Raw genomic sequence first — 14,934 nt, 5'->3', positions numbered from 1 at the left:
TAAGAGAGAAGAAGAGAATTGGGTTTTTGGTGTGAAGAATATGTGAGGCATGAAGGGGTATTTATAAGCTACCTTATGCAAGAATTATGGCAAGAGAATGTGGGAAGAATTATGGTAAAAAGAATTAAGGAAATTACTTGGAGAAGAGAGTTAAAGAATTACGGAAAGTTAAATATTAAGGTGACTAAGAATAATTAATTTAAGGAATGTGTGTTGTCATGAAAATAATATGGCAAAAGAGATTACTTGGGGAATAATCAAAGATGAAATAAGGTAGGAAAATAAGATGAACAAATCTTTGTGAGATGGAAAAATAAAATTAAGGAAAATAAGAGATTTTAAGGAGATAATTAAAAATACAATTTAACAAAATAAATCACCCAAAATCCAACCAAAGTGGCCAAAATTTTTTGAGCTTCCATAGCTCCAAATTTTCGGACCATATTATTAGTGTTTAGGAAATTATTTTGCTAGATTTTAGGCTTAAAAATAATTGTGTAAATAATACATTTTGTATAAAATAATTGTGTAAATAATACATTTTGTATAAAATAATTAATTAGGAAAATACCAATTATTCACTAAATAAAATAACTAAGAAAATCAGATTTTCTACACATAGAAAATCCGAAAATCATAGTTAATAATTTAGGAATTTTCGGCCCTTTTAAATAAATAATAAAATATAATTTTGTTTAATTAAAATATCCAAAATATATATAAATAATCCGGTTTTTAAAATAAAATAAATGGATAATAAATCTTATCCAAAATCCAAAAATAATAATTAAGTTTTAAAATACTTTTGGTGTCAAAATTCAAATACCATTTTTGCTCCAAAATTCAAATAGAAAATAAATTACTTAAAATACTCTTTTTAGAAAATACTAATTAATTAATTAATTAGAAAATACGTTTTAAAAATACGGGGTATTACACGATCCTAATGAAAAACGAATGGAATATCAAAGGAAGTTAAGTAATTTGTCCATTTGTAATATAAAATTTGTCGATAATTACATTATGGAATTTGAAACATATTATTATAAAATTGGTGAAAATGAAACAAATCTTGGAATGTTCTACGATAAATTACCAAATCCCATTAATGTAGAAATTAGTGAAAAATATCAATAATGGAGAGAGAAATTCTTAGCTAGGGATGCCCTAGGTAATAGAATTGTTTCTCTAAGAAAATGGATTAAAAAGAAATGTAGAGAGGTTGCAGGAACTCAACAAATGAAAAGACAATTTCTCACTTGTAGGGATTTCCCAAATAACTATGGATGTGAAAGAAAAAACTATAATAAGAGAAGGAATTATAAGAAAAAAACTATAATAAGAGAAGGAATTATAAGAGGCAAGAGCTTATGGATTTTTCTATATTGCTCAGTATCTTAACCAGTTCATAGCGGTAAAAGAAGAACCACCAGTCATAATACATGTGGGAAATACTACTATAGTAGCACCAGAATGGTTAAGAAATTATTTAGAAAAAGGAGTATTACATGGTGAATTAGTGTATGATTATCTCGAACAAGTTGAAGCTGGGAGATATTAATCCTTAGAGGGAAAAGAGCACTTATTGGAGATCTTTGTCACATGGGATGAATCCTATGCTGCTAAATGTGTGATGGATCTAGGTATAGAAAAAGACAACCAAATGTATGTCCATTATGAAGACAGTAAGGACAACAAAGGTGGTCTACAAGATATGATGGAGTCCTAAGCCCACACCAGCAATTATGTATTCTACTTTTACTGTTGTAGCATGTTTTATTTGTTTTAAAAGAACTTTAGAACAGCAGTGAACGATATTCACTTGCTGAGTCATGGTTTTCTGTAAGCCATAGAAAGTGTCGGTGATCTTTGTGAGCCTTCCCCTATATAAAGGGAATTAGGCAAAGAAGTGAAAGGCGAGGTTGGAAGAGTTAGCTAGAGAATTGCTCTGAAATCATTAGAGAATCCTCTAGAGAAAAATACTCACCTTAAGAGACATATTGGTTCTCCACCTCTCTTAAAGTAGAGAAAACTCTAGTTCAGCTTATGTTTGTTTAAGCTTTCAGTTTGTGTGTTTGTTGTAATATATGAGTGTTGTAATCTTTTCAAATTAAATAAAAGTTTCGTTCAAGAAGGGAATGTTATTCCCTTCAGAAGTTCCATCATAAACACAGTAAGGATTGTTTAATTAGAGATTACGATCTAAGGTAGGAAACGAATTAGATCTGTGCTGAGCCTGATCTATGGAAGACAGGGTTGGGGTTAGCTACCTTGGTAAAGCCGGAAGCTCAGAACGCCGGAGGTTCCATTGTCGACTAAGTTCAGGTATTGGTCAAAACTCTCTAGTTAAAGAATTATTATTGCGAAGCATGGTGGGCTGTTAAATTGTTAAAGTAATTCATTTCGATGTATAAGTAGTAGAGTAGTGATAATTATTACCAATAAAAGTCATTTAAGTAATTATCAGATTGAATTATAATAAAAATCAATGTATTATAACAAACTATTATTTTAAATTAAGGTGCTGTTATTAATTTATCTAATACTGTTATTAATTCATTAAATACTGTTATTTACCCTAAATAAAATATATATATATATATATATATATATATGTATGTATATAAAGCTGACGTCACTTTGGTATACCGAGTAGCGGTCCATCATTCCCCTTCATAGTAAAATTTAGGTTGAGCAATTATAACGTTTTGTAAAGATTGCCCTCATTATAAAGTCTCAACTGGAGAATAATTTAACCTATGCTTATCTTTAGACTACTAAGCTCAGGAACTAAGGTCTTGTTTAGTTCAACTTATTTTTACTTATTTTAGAAAAAATAAATTCAAATCAGATTAGAAAAAATAAGTTCAGATTATATATCGTTTTATGTGCAGTTTTTTATTGTTAAAAATCTTCAATTTCGTAATGAAAATAATTATGAAATTTACATATTAATAAAATACACGTTATTACAAATCTAACAAGACCTCACTTGATATGTTTTTTCTTTATAGATTATCATACACTTAAGGTCAAAATTTGGTCAAATAAGACAATAAGATCATACTAGATTAGATAAGCAAATATAAGGTGAAATAAACAGGGCCTAAGTTAACACTACGACTAAGAGTATTGGAATTAGAATTTTGTGTTTACCTTCCTTTTGTATGTCTTATTAATATAGGTATAGGCTTGATTGAAGATGTATGTAGGGTTATACCATGTGCTAGGTATAACCCACTCGCTGTATGTTGTATTGAAAATTTTAAAAGGGTAGTTCACATAGAGTAGAGGTGATCAATGGGCGGGCCGGGCCAGTCCAAGGTCAAAAAACTTGCCCATTTCTCGGGTCGGGACAAGCTTTGGGCCGAAAAACGTGTGCCCAAACCCGCCCAAAATAGTCGGGCCATACTGGCTTTTCGGGCCAATTTTGGGTCGGGCCAAAAAAACAACTAAAAATGCAAAAAATCCATTTCCCAAACCCGTCCAAACTTTTTAAAAGATCGAGCTGGAAAATTCTGTCCAAAACCCGCCCAAAATCAGGTTGGGCCGGGCTCAGTGTGATCAGCTCTAACATAGAGCCCAAGTCCACGCGTTTTGTCAAGTTGCGGCCAAATCTAACTTATTTTAACATCCTTTTGCCTCATCATACAATCATGCATAGTAGCGTTTTGTGTTATGCCTACCTCTTGCTCATGTTGTGTTGTATCTTTTCATGTGTGTCATGCGTATCTCTTGCTCATGTTGTGTTGTATCTTTTCGTATTGTGCCATGCTTATCTCTTGCTCATACATGTCATGTTGTATATATTAAGATTAATTTATAGGATTTTCTCATCTTAAAAATAGTGTCAAGATTCTAAATGGGAAGAACAAAAACTAACAGAGTGAGTACTCCCTCCGGTTTTTTTTTATTTGTATCACTTTAAATTGCACAAAGTTTTAGGAGAGCAATATAATATTGTGAGTAGGTGAATAAATTATTATAGTAAAAGTAAGATGGGGACCACGAAAGAGAAAGTATGTGAGAGGGGATAGATATTTTTATTATTTTAGTGGAGACCATGGAAGAGTATGAAAATGATAAAATAAATTGAGTGGAGTTTAAAGTAAGAGAGAGAAATGATAAAATATAGTATAAAGTTACCAAATATAGAAGTGATGCATTTTAAAAAAAAAAACACCCTAAAAAGGAAAGTGATGCAAATAAAAAAAAAATAAAAATACAGAGGGAGTATTATATATATACATTAAAATGTTAATAAGTAAGTTGTTGTTGTTGTATTTATCTTAATATATATTGTTGGAATATTAAGTTTTTAATAATTTTACTAATACCTAATTAAAGATATTGATAGTCAAAGTTGATAAAAAAAGTCAAATGTGTCAATTAATATCGAACAGAGGGATTAACAATAATGCTAAGAGTATTGAGGCTAGAATTAGCTTTGTCTTCCTTTGTGTGCCTTGTTTGAACTTATTACAGATTTACAGGTGTATATATGCTTGATTAAAGTTTAAAAATGATTGTGGAGTTGTTCCATGGGCCTGATGTACTTGCTTCCTGTTGTGTTGAAATTTTCAAAAGGGTGGTCCACATCAAGCCCAAGCCCACATTTCATCATGTTATGGTAGCATGACCAAGGCAAATCTAACTTGTGTTTATTATTTTTTGACTCAACATGCATAGTAGTACCTTGTAATCTTGTATCATGCATTCATAATCATGCCTACCTCTTGTATATGTTGTGTCGCATTTTTTCTGTGTTGACTAATTTATATCTTCTACACTGACATGTTTAGATATTGCACTTTCCCGTAACTTACAAGCAAAGGTTTCAAAGATAGTTAGCCATGACATTGCATATTTTTTTCTTTTTACAAATTAATCAGTATGTTGGTTCTTACAATCACAATCGTTTTTTGCTTGAACTCATATCTAAAACATCCCTTTCACATTGGAGACAACTTAAGGTTTGGACACCAATTCCTTTCATAGATTAAAACTTAGCCCTATCACATACATTGAAACATGATACGTGTGTCTAGACCAAATAAAAGTATCGAGCTAGCATTTTACCATTCACATGTTACAAATTTAACGAGTACTCAAAACTAAATGACGTGCGTTGACTACGACAAAAAAAAAAAAGAAATTCGTGTTCGGCAATCCGCCAACGGGTTTGAAAACAGGAAATTCAGGTAGACGGTGGTTTCAAAGTTGCACACTTTCATTTGCCTGCAACTTCCTCTCTATTCCCGCTTTACCCTCTATATCTCTCTCTCCTTAATATCTCACCGCTTTCCCAATTTTCCTCGATTCTCTCTCTTTCTTCATCAATTCTAAATTCTTAATCTTTAACAATGGCGGAAGAATCCAAAACCACCATGGAATCTGTTAGGTCATGGGTTGTTCAACACAAGCTTCGTACCGTCGGTAATTTCTTTGATTTTTCCCTAATTTGATTAAAGTTACCCCCTTTTTTTTTATTGATTTTGATTGTGAATTGAATTAATTGTGTTGATTTTTGCAGGGTGTTTATGGTTGAGTGGAATTACAGGATCAATCGCGTACAATTGGTCTCGCCCTCAAATGAAAACCAGTGTTAGGATCATCCACGCTAGGTTAATTTCTTGATTTGATTATTCTTTGATTTGGGTTTGTTTATATGCTTATTATTAATTATGGACATGGGTTAGGTTAATGTGGTTTTGTATAATTGTATTCATAAAATTTTGTGTTTATCTTCTTTAATTTCTTCATTAAGAGGCATGCAAAGGGGTTATGTTGTGATTAGTATATATAATAAAAAAAATTTGGAAGGTGTTATGTTTTTGAATTGAATTAGCTTGGACTTGTACCACAACTTTAGAACTAGGGTATTAATTTTGCAATTCTGGATTCAAATTAGGGGTGGTATGCTTTAATGTTGAAAATTTAGCTTAGGTGATGTATGAATTTCACTTGGAGAGTATGTATAGCCACTGAATTCAGTTGCTCCTAGACTCTTGGTGCATTTTTCTTTTTTGAATGTCTTGGTTTCATGAAATGATCACTGGGATTATACCCAGGGGTAGTATACTTTTGATGGGAGCTCTCCCGTGTTTTGCTGTTTTTGTCTATGAAGTCTGAAAGGTCAAAGAAGTTCTGGAGGTTGAGTTTTGTAGAGAAATCTATGTATCCAAGGTAGAGTGATGGAAATGTCAGACTCAATAATCTTTTATCGGATTTGTTGGTATCACCCTTGCTGGAAGTCGGAGATTTATAGCATTTGGACATGTCATGTTTCATATATATAAATATGCGATACAAGAATCAGTTGTCCTAAATCTTTCGTGTTTGGAGATGATAGTTTTTTGTTGAAGAGTTGATAATTATGCTATATAACTACCATGAATGCATGTTCTAGCATTGCTGAAGTTTATGACTTTTTATCACTTTTTATACTCTGTGGGTTACCTTAGTTGTCCCTATTAGTCTCTTGAATTTTGAATTTATAAGAGTGAGAGCCATGAAATAATTTTCTAAGTGTTGGTACTATAAGCTTGTGTATTGCTGTTACATGGAGTCTGGAGTACTGCACCTTTTATAATTAGTTTGTCCTATTGCTTCCGACGACTTTGAGAATACATTTTCTGGACTGACTTAAATCACAGAGCCGCGATTTTCAATTACTTACCTTGACTTCAATCATATGCTGCAGTCGTACATGAAGATTCTTATGTAGTCTATTGCTCTTACATTTTTTTACGGACATGGCAAGGTTTCTTAGACCAGTTTGTTTCTGATTATGAGCTCATCTATATGGCTGCCCTCTTAGTGGTTGTGATGAATTATCGTGATTTTTTTCCTTGAATTATCAAAGTATGTTGACTGGAATATAGGTGTTATTGGAGTTGACATAATACTATGATTCTACTAGGTATTGCTTTTGTTCTAGGCTAATTTCAACATGTAGATATTGTTTTGGATATGTTTCTAGAAACTGACAATGTCAATAAGTCATTTGTATGTTTCAATTGGAAAGTATAGAAAGCTTGACATTATTAATTAGTTTTTTTTTTTTTTTTTTTTAGTTTGAGTACCTTAAGTTGCAGTAAGTATAACTTTAGAAAGCTCCTAGGCTCCTAACTTCATCTTTTTACATGTATATGGATACTGAGATGCCTATTATGCTACAAGATGAAAATTAAGATATATAAGTATCCATGTATATATATATTTTCTACCTTTGCTTCATGATTTATGTTTTTTTTTTTATTTATTTATTTTATTTTATTTTTATGTTCATACTTGCTGACTATGTCATTGCTCTAATGCAGGTTGCATGCGCAGGCCTTTACATTGGCTGCCTTAGCCGGAGCTGCAGTAGTTGAATATTATGAGCATAAAAACTCACAGGATAATAGGGAAGCTCAGTATGGGAATCTTGTTCCTTTAGATAATTCACACAAGAATTAAGTGGAGTTTATCTTAAGTGACCTTCAAACAAATCAAAAATTTTCCAAGAATTGTACATATGGGGCGCTGATTTCTGCCCTTTGTGTACTTGTAGGATGTTTTTGTTGTTATTTTCTTTCTTCTCCCAAGCTATACTTTTGCAGAGTATATACAATTCTGGAATTTAGTAACCAAGCTCTGTAACATACAATTGATAATGATAATAATCCAATTTTGGTGAAAGTTGAATTTTCTACGTTGCTTTTCTGGATTCCTGAGTATGAATGCGTGTTCTCACTGCTGTGTATCCACAGCTGCAATTAAACCAACATACCTGATGGGTACACTGCCTTTGCTATTCTGTTTGAGGCCTTTTTTTGCATTGTATTTTGGGTCGTATAAAGTTTAGACATCCCCCGTGGTCTTTTTCACACTGAACAAAAATGAAAAAGAATAGGGGAGAGATGGCACTCATGGTAGGATGAGGATTGTCATTGAGGGAAGTGGCAAGTTACTTAAATTTAACGTGCAGCAGTAGAAAGGGAAAGCCATGTAATTTGGTTTCAGAAGAGAGGGTGATTACTAATCAAGGCGGGCCTAGGGGTGACATGTCCTGGCACGAGGCCTCGTGGTGATTACTAGGCATGGCAAGACCTAGGGGTGACATGGCCTGCACGAGGCCTCGTGATTACTAGGCATGGCAGGACCTGGGGGTGAGGCCTCGTGAGTACTAGGCATGGCAAGATGCCAGGACCGGGGGTGACATGGTGTTAGAATCCAACTCCTTTTGATGTATTAGATTCCCTTTAGTTGCTTTCCTAGGGTTTAGTTTATTTTTTCTTAGCTTGAGGTCCCATTATTGTGTTACTGTCAGTTCAGTGTTCACTAGGGATTCTCCTCGTAATCAATTTAAAGCTCTTTAGAGGGTGAATGATTAATGAAATCTTAAGCCTTCTACCAAGTGTTGCTTTGCTTTTATGGTTGTTCGTTGTTAGACCTTTATAGATATTGTGTCTTACTTGCATAATAGCTCCCCTCCAAACCAACTTGATGCATTAAGAACTTGTGGTTCGGACCCGCTCGTGCCCGCCTTGAAGTATCGGCCGTCACAAGCCCCGACCACCCACACTCCGTCACCCAAATAGACGTGAGTGCTCCTTTGATTTAATTGCCCGCTTGTGTTGCTTTGTGCTCACGAGCCCCTCTCCCGCTCAAGGCTAGCGTCCTTGCCGCCAAAAGGGTAGAGCGCGCCGCACGTTACGGGGTCCAAACTCCCGGACCGTGACACATGGCCTGTACAAGGCCTTGTGTGCACGGTGTGCTGGTAGGCTGTGGGTTGGCACAGTCAAGACTATTAATTAAAAGTAGGAACTGACGCGACTAGTCGCCCATAACAAATACTTATGTTCTACACCTCTATACTCTTAATTTATCTAGTCATTATTGAAACACCTTCAATATCACACTTGAGTTCAGAAAAAAAAAAGAGGGAAAAGCAACTTATCATGTGATCTGAATTGTTAAAGCTGCTTGCCTGTGCATGAGATCTCTGCAAATTTTGACCGCAGTTATTCCTTTCTAAATCTCTTCTGCTACAACCAAATTACTAAAAGATCAATATTAGTCTGAATCAGATCTAACATTATATGCAACAATAAGTTAACTAGATTAATAGGACTATATGAGTAATTTATTATCATAATAGATTAATCTAAGCATAATTTCTATCAAAAGTGTGTTACACAAAAGTATAACATTTTGCGGGAATAATTATAACTCCTTTTTTTTTTAACCCACTAGTAATGTGATCTAACTGGAATTACCATCTTCTGTACATAAATTCAGTTACTTTTCTGTTCTTTTCCTTCTCTTTTCTTTGTTATTAATATCTTTACCAGAAATTACAAGGCTATCAGAGTATGAGTGTTAGAGTGTTACTATCTTCTTATGAATCTCAAATTATTTCTTACAATGTGTGTATTATATTTGAGCTTTCTCTTCCTTCTGCTATGTCCTGCTAGAGGTATTGGACATCTTCCTGCAGCCAGGACAGGAAGTAGCAAACTCACATCGATTTATCAGCTTGGTGACTCCTTATCTGATACCGGAAACTCAATCATTGAAAGTTCCAATGGAGTTGCCTCAGCCTTTGCTCGGCTTCCTTATGGTGAATCCTTCTTTAAGCATCCCACTGGTAGATGCTCAAACGGGCTACTAATGATTGATTTCTTGGGTAAGTTTTTGACAATTCTTCATTGTTTTCTAGATTTCGTTTATGCTGTTATGCATCTTCAGTCTCTTAATTTCTTTCATTGATTCGTCGTTTGTGAGTGGTGAAACTTCATTTTGGGGCAGTGAAAAGCATGTGCTTCTGTTTCGAATGTGTCAATGTAACATTCTTACTTTGTTAAAGTTGTAAAGTTTATCAGTAATATTCTTTTTTTTCCCCTTGACAAAATCAGAATTGTTTAGATATTTAAGGTTATGCAGTCACATGTAATTAGTTAGTTCATGCAGTCACATGTAATTGGTTTTTGTTTGTGCTGAACTATAATTCTCAATGAGGATTTCCTTTTCCTGAATGCAAGAGTCATGACTCAAGTATTTTCCTGAAGTCTCTCATTTTCAACAAGTTAGATTCGATACGATAATATGGAAAATGTTGATCAATTCAACTTTTACATCATGTTCTATCAATATAATTTACATAACAACTTTACTTTTGAATGTAATGTACTACTGATTATTTTTTTTGTTTTATATTTTAATTTTTTAAATTCCGACTTCTTTTTGGTGATTATGATCAGCAAAGGCGTTGGATATTCCGCACTTGAATCCATACTTAAACAGGGATGCTGATTTCACTCATGGAGTAAACTTTGCGGTTGCTGGTGCCACAGCATTGCCAATGCAGTCTCTTGCAGAGAAAAACATAGTAAATCCTGTCACAAATAGTTCTCTCAGTGTACAGCTTGATTGGATATGGTCACACTTCAATTCCATTTGCTATAATGACCAAGGTATACACCGTCATTTGCATTCCAAATTCACCTATTCTGCCTTAATATACAATTAGCTTTCGTTCTTTTCACCTTAAAAACCGTTGTATGAACTTTTTTTAGGAATGAATTGAACTTGGTAGCTCATGTACAAACTTATCTGAACTGATTGACCCTTATCTAAACTTATTGAACTTATAAATTTCCTGGAACATGCAAAGTTTTTTATTAAGGTAACCATGTCCTACACACTTGACTTGGCATTGATTCTGCTCTAATTGAAATGGTTGAACAGATTGTGCAGAAAAACTCAAGAATTCCCTATTTATAGTTGGAGAAATAGGAAGCAATGACTATTACTATGCTTTGTCACAGGGGAAAACGATGAAGGATGTCAATACTATGGTTTTTGATGTTGTCCAAGCGATTATTGAAGGCATCATAGTAAGTTCACTCTCCAAACACTGAGCACTAATCCTGGTATTTTGCTTTCATCTACTCTTAATGTTGATGTAATTGTGTTCTTCAAAGGATTAATTTAGTATCATGTTGTTAATGTTTTTAAGAGGGTCATCCAAAGTGGTGCTACCAAGATAATTGTCCCGGGGACCTTTTCTTTAGGCCATTTCCCTGCATATATCACAGCATGTCAAGCCAAGAACTCTGCAGCGTACAGAAAACAGCGTCTGTTAAACAACTTGTCACTCTATCACAACAATGAGCTAAAAAAGAGACTTCAACTGCTGAAGCAAAATTATAAGAATATTACCATCTTCTATGGTGATTACTACAATGCTTTAAATCGGCTTTTGCAGAATGCTCCTCATGTTGGTAAGTGCTGCAGAGTTTCTGTATATCTGAAAGGCTTGCACATTCTGTTTTTCGCCATATAATTGAAACTAAATTGCTTCTTGATGTCCTTCAGGATTCAATGGCACATCTGATCTTCGGAAAGCTTGTTGTGGAGCTGGAGGGCGATTTAGTTTTAATCCGACTAGAATGTGTGGAGCTCGAGGAGTTCCAGTATGTGCTAACCCTGATGGTTATGTAATTTGGGACGGATTTAATCTGACTCAAAAAGCATATAGGATCTTGGCGCAATGGTTCTTTCAAAGTACAATCTCTCGCTTAATTAACTCATCCTGACAAAATTAATATACTCTTTTTTAATGTTATAGAAGTTGTTACTTAATAAGCCTTAATCAAAGTTTTGCTCCATGATTTTGATTTGCATTGCAATTGTCTATGAATATCATTGTCTATATACATTGATGATGTACTACCCTGAATTAGACCAATATGCATCCACCATTGCGTTTAATAAGTCCCCAAATTCCCAAACAACCTACATGGACTGGTGGTATACACTTTAAGCATGTCACATTTATAAATGTGTGTTGCACATACATACGCATCGTATTCTTTTCCTGTAAAATGTAAGTTGCATGAGTGCTTAATTTGGTCCGTCAGTTATGCATCTTAAACAGAGCCGTGTATGCTTGCAATAGTTCTTCATACTAATATAAATCAATAGTTCAAAACTCATGCTAACATAATAAACCATAAATTTACAAGAAAAATGGAGGTAGTTTCACTAATCAAACATGATTACTTCAAATTCTATGACTCTGTCATTGAAGCCCTTAGTTCATTTTCTCAATTCAAATTCATCATAGCCTTCATATTGATCATTGCGTTTATCCACATCACTCGGAGGCGTGCCAAAATCTACCTTGTCGATTTTGCGTGTTTCCAACCACCCGAGTTCCACCGTGTTTCCATAGGTGCATTCATAGAACACTCAGCACTGCGAGAGAAAGAGTTCAGAACATCAGAAGTAAACGAGTTCGAAAAGAAAGTGATCACAAGGTCAGGAATGGGGAATGAGACTTATTCATCAGTAGGAATGGATATCATTCCTACTGATGGCTCTTTAAAACGAGCAATCGGAGAAGTACAACATGTTCTCTTCACAGTTGTTGAAACACTCCTTACTAAACACAAGATTAGTCCTAAAAGTATTGATATTCTTGTGACTAATTGCAGTATTAATTGTCCAACACCTTCATTATCTGATATGGTTATTAATAAATTCGGGTTTAGAAGCAATGTAAGGAGCTTTCATCTCTCAGGAATGGGGTGTAGTGCTGGAATACTCGCGATTAGCTTGGCTAAAGACTTGCTTAAAGTTCATAAAAACTCTCTGGCTTTGGTGCTTAGTACTGAGACTATTTGCTCTAATGTTTACCTGGGGAAGCAGAAGTCTATGCTGCTTGCTAATTGTTTGTTTCGAATGGGGGGTGCCGGCATTTTGCTCTCTAATCGGACATGTGATAGAGCCGTGGCTAAGTATGAGCTAGATCACATAGTTCGAACCCATCTTGGTGCCAAGGATGATGCTTATGGGTACGCATACTTTTTTTTTTTTTTGGTATCGTATACATGCATGATTAACATGTTGTAAAGAAATTGACATAATTGTTATCGAATGAAGTAAGCAAAGTTAATGTTAAAGTGGGGTCCAATTATAACTTTTAATTATTTTATTGAGTGTTAGGTGACTAACATGTTAGTCATTTAGCCTTACTTTTTATTTTCGCTAGATTTTATCCATAAAGTGATTGAATTTACTTTGCTATTGTGTAGGTGTGTATTCCAAAAAGCCGATGATGAGGGTAAGGTAGGGGTGTCCCTCTCTAGAACGGTGGTCCATGTTGCAGGGGAAGCATTGAAAACCAACTTGACTACCCTAGGACCTTTAGTGTTACCCTACTCGGAACAAATACAATTTGCCTTCCATTTTGTGTGGAACAAGATTAGGCCATGGAAGAAGAAGCAAGCTCCTTATGTCCCGAATTTTAAGAAGGCATTTGATCATTTTTGTATCCATGCCGGAGGTAAGGCCGTGATAGATGCAATCAAAGATAGGTTGAGTTTAAGTGATAGGGACGTCGAGGCATCTAAGATGACACTTTATAGGTTTGGGAACACTTCATCCTCTTCTACATGGTATTCTTTATGCTATCTTGAAGCTAAAAAGATAGTTAAGAAGGGTGATAGGGTATTCCAATTGTGTTTTGGGAGTGGTTTTAAGTGTAATTGTGCTGTTTGGAAGTGTATTTCTAAGGAGGTTAGCAAGGATATTTCCAATGCATGGACTGATAGGATAAATAGGTATCCTGTTGATGTACCTGAAATTAATGAACATTGAACATAATAAAATCAGTCATGATAAATCTTGTTATAATCTTATCAATGTACAGCTTTAAAACATCAACCTTTCATAATATTACCATGCACCAATAAACATACATGATCAACATGGAACAATTTTATAAATATGAAGATCTTATTTGAATCGTTTTGATCAAATTTTGACTATAACAAAAACAACATTTCAAATTAAGGTAAAGATCACACGTTCTGCTACTTAATTTTGATTATGACGTTAGTGCAAGTATGATGTGGATTAAATGATCCTCTTTCAAGCTATATAGCTAGCTAAGTAGAGCTAATAGAGTATAGGACTACTACTACTACTACTATCATTGTCACTATTATCCTTGGTTCCTTTTGCCTCTAGCCTACATATTCACAAATACTACTCTACGTCTTATTACAAACTCACACTCTTGCTGTCATTCATCTCTTAAATTTCAGTCTTAGATATTTGTGCATTGCGTGTTCATCAACATCAATTCCTTCTTAGCTTTCTGATTTATTATTCCTCATTTTCCCCTTTTACTTCCCACCTTTTTTTCCCCTCTGTTTCCTTGTTTTTACTGTCATCTTTACTCCATTGCTTGTATTTTAAGGTTTCCTCTCTTCTTCTCCTTCTTCATAAATACCCTTACTTTGAATTCATGAGTTTCATCAATATGGGTAGGTTTGTGTTGATTAATCACATTTATTATTAGAAGATTGATGGGTTTGTGTATTATGCTTATGATTTTAATTATTAATTTCAAGTAGTGATCAAACAAATGTTTTAAAACCTTAACACTATAGTACTACTACATACGGAGTAGTATATACTATATACACTAACCTAACCTTAACAAATACGAAGTGTATAGTAATTCCCTTCATGCGGTGTTTTAATATTCCTTGTTTTCCTTACGTTTTTATATATATATATATATATATATATATATATATATATATATATATATATATATATATATATATATATATATATATATATATATATATATATATATATAGTTCAAATTAGATAAGTTTTGAAAAAATTACTCCCTCCGTGTTTTAATAAGTGTTACAATAATGACTTTTTACCATTCACATAATGGTTTTGACTTAATTATTTTATTAATTTAATAAAACAAATGTTACGGTATAATATATTGTTGGATTCGTCGTAATATATACTTTCATAATATGAAATTTCCTTATTATTTAACTAACATATAATTAGATAAATTAATGGTAAAACTTGTGTCTCGACATTCATGTTTGGTTAAACTGTAACACTTAC

General features: G+C 33.8%; 2 protein-coding genes and 1 pseudogene across 2 annotated transcripts; all 3 read left to right on the top strand.

The window, feature by feature from the left end:
• The first annotated feature begins 5,236 nt into the window (after positions 1–5,236).
• Positions 5,237–7,683, top strand: LOC145576179 (uncharacterized). The gene is made up of 3 exons (XM_081633960.1): positions 5,237–5,436; positions 5,534–5,624; positions 7,323–7,683. Exons 1-3 carry the CDS (start codon positions 5,364–5,366, stop codon positions 7,459–7,461), a joined length of 303 nt encoding a protein of 100 aa, XP_081490086.1. The 5' UTR covers positions 5,237–5,363; the 3' UTR covers positions 7,462–7,683.
• A 1,704-nt stretch (positions 7,684–9,387) lies between these two features.
• On the top strand, positions 9,388–11,585 carry LOC145575140 (acetylajmalan esterase 1-like). Its single transcript, XM_081633049.1, has 5 exons — positions 9,388–9,673; positions 10,248–10,460; positions 10,735–10,883; positions 10,982–11,270; positions 11,365–11,585. The coding sequence occupies exons 1-5, from the start codon at positions 9,388–9,390 to the stop codon at positions 11,583–11,585; spliced, it is 1,158 nt and encodes a 385-aa protein (XP_081489175.1).
• Positions 11,586–12,018: 433 nt separating this feature from the next.
• On the top strand, positions 12,019–13,650 carry LOC145575139 (3-ketoacyl-CoA synthase 7 pseudogene; annotated as a pseudogene).
• Positions 13,651–14,934: the final 1,284 nt, after the last annotated feature.

Source organism: Chenopodium album, chromosome 13 (genome assembly GCF_948465745.1).
Source record: "Chenopodium album chromosome 13, dcCheAlbu1.1, whole genome shotgun sequence".
Classification (NCBI taxonomy): Eukaryota; Viridiplantae; Streptophyta; class Magnoliopsida; order Caryophyllales; family Amaranthaceae; genus Chenopodium; species Chenopodium album.
This window is presented reverse-complemented; position numbering and strand designations above follow the sequence as displayed.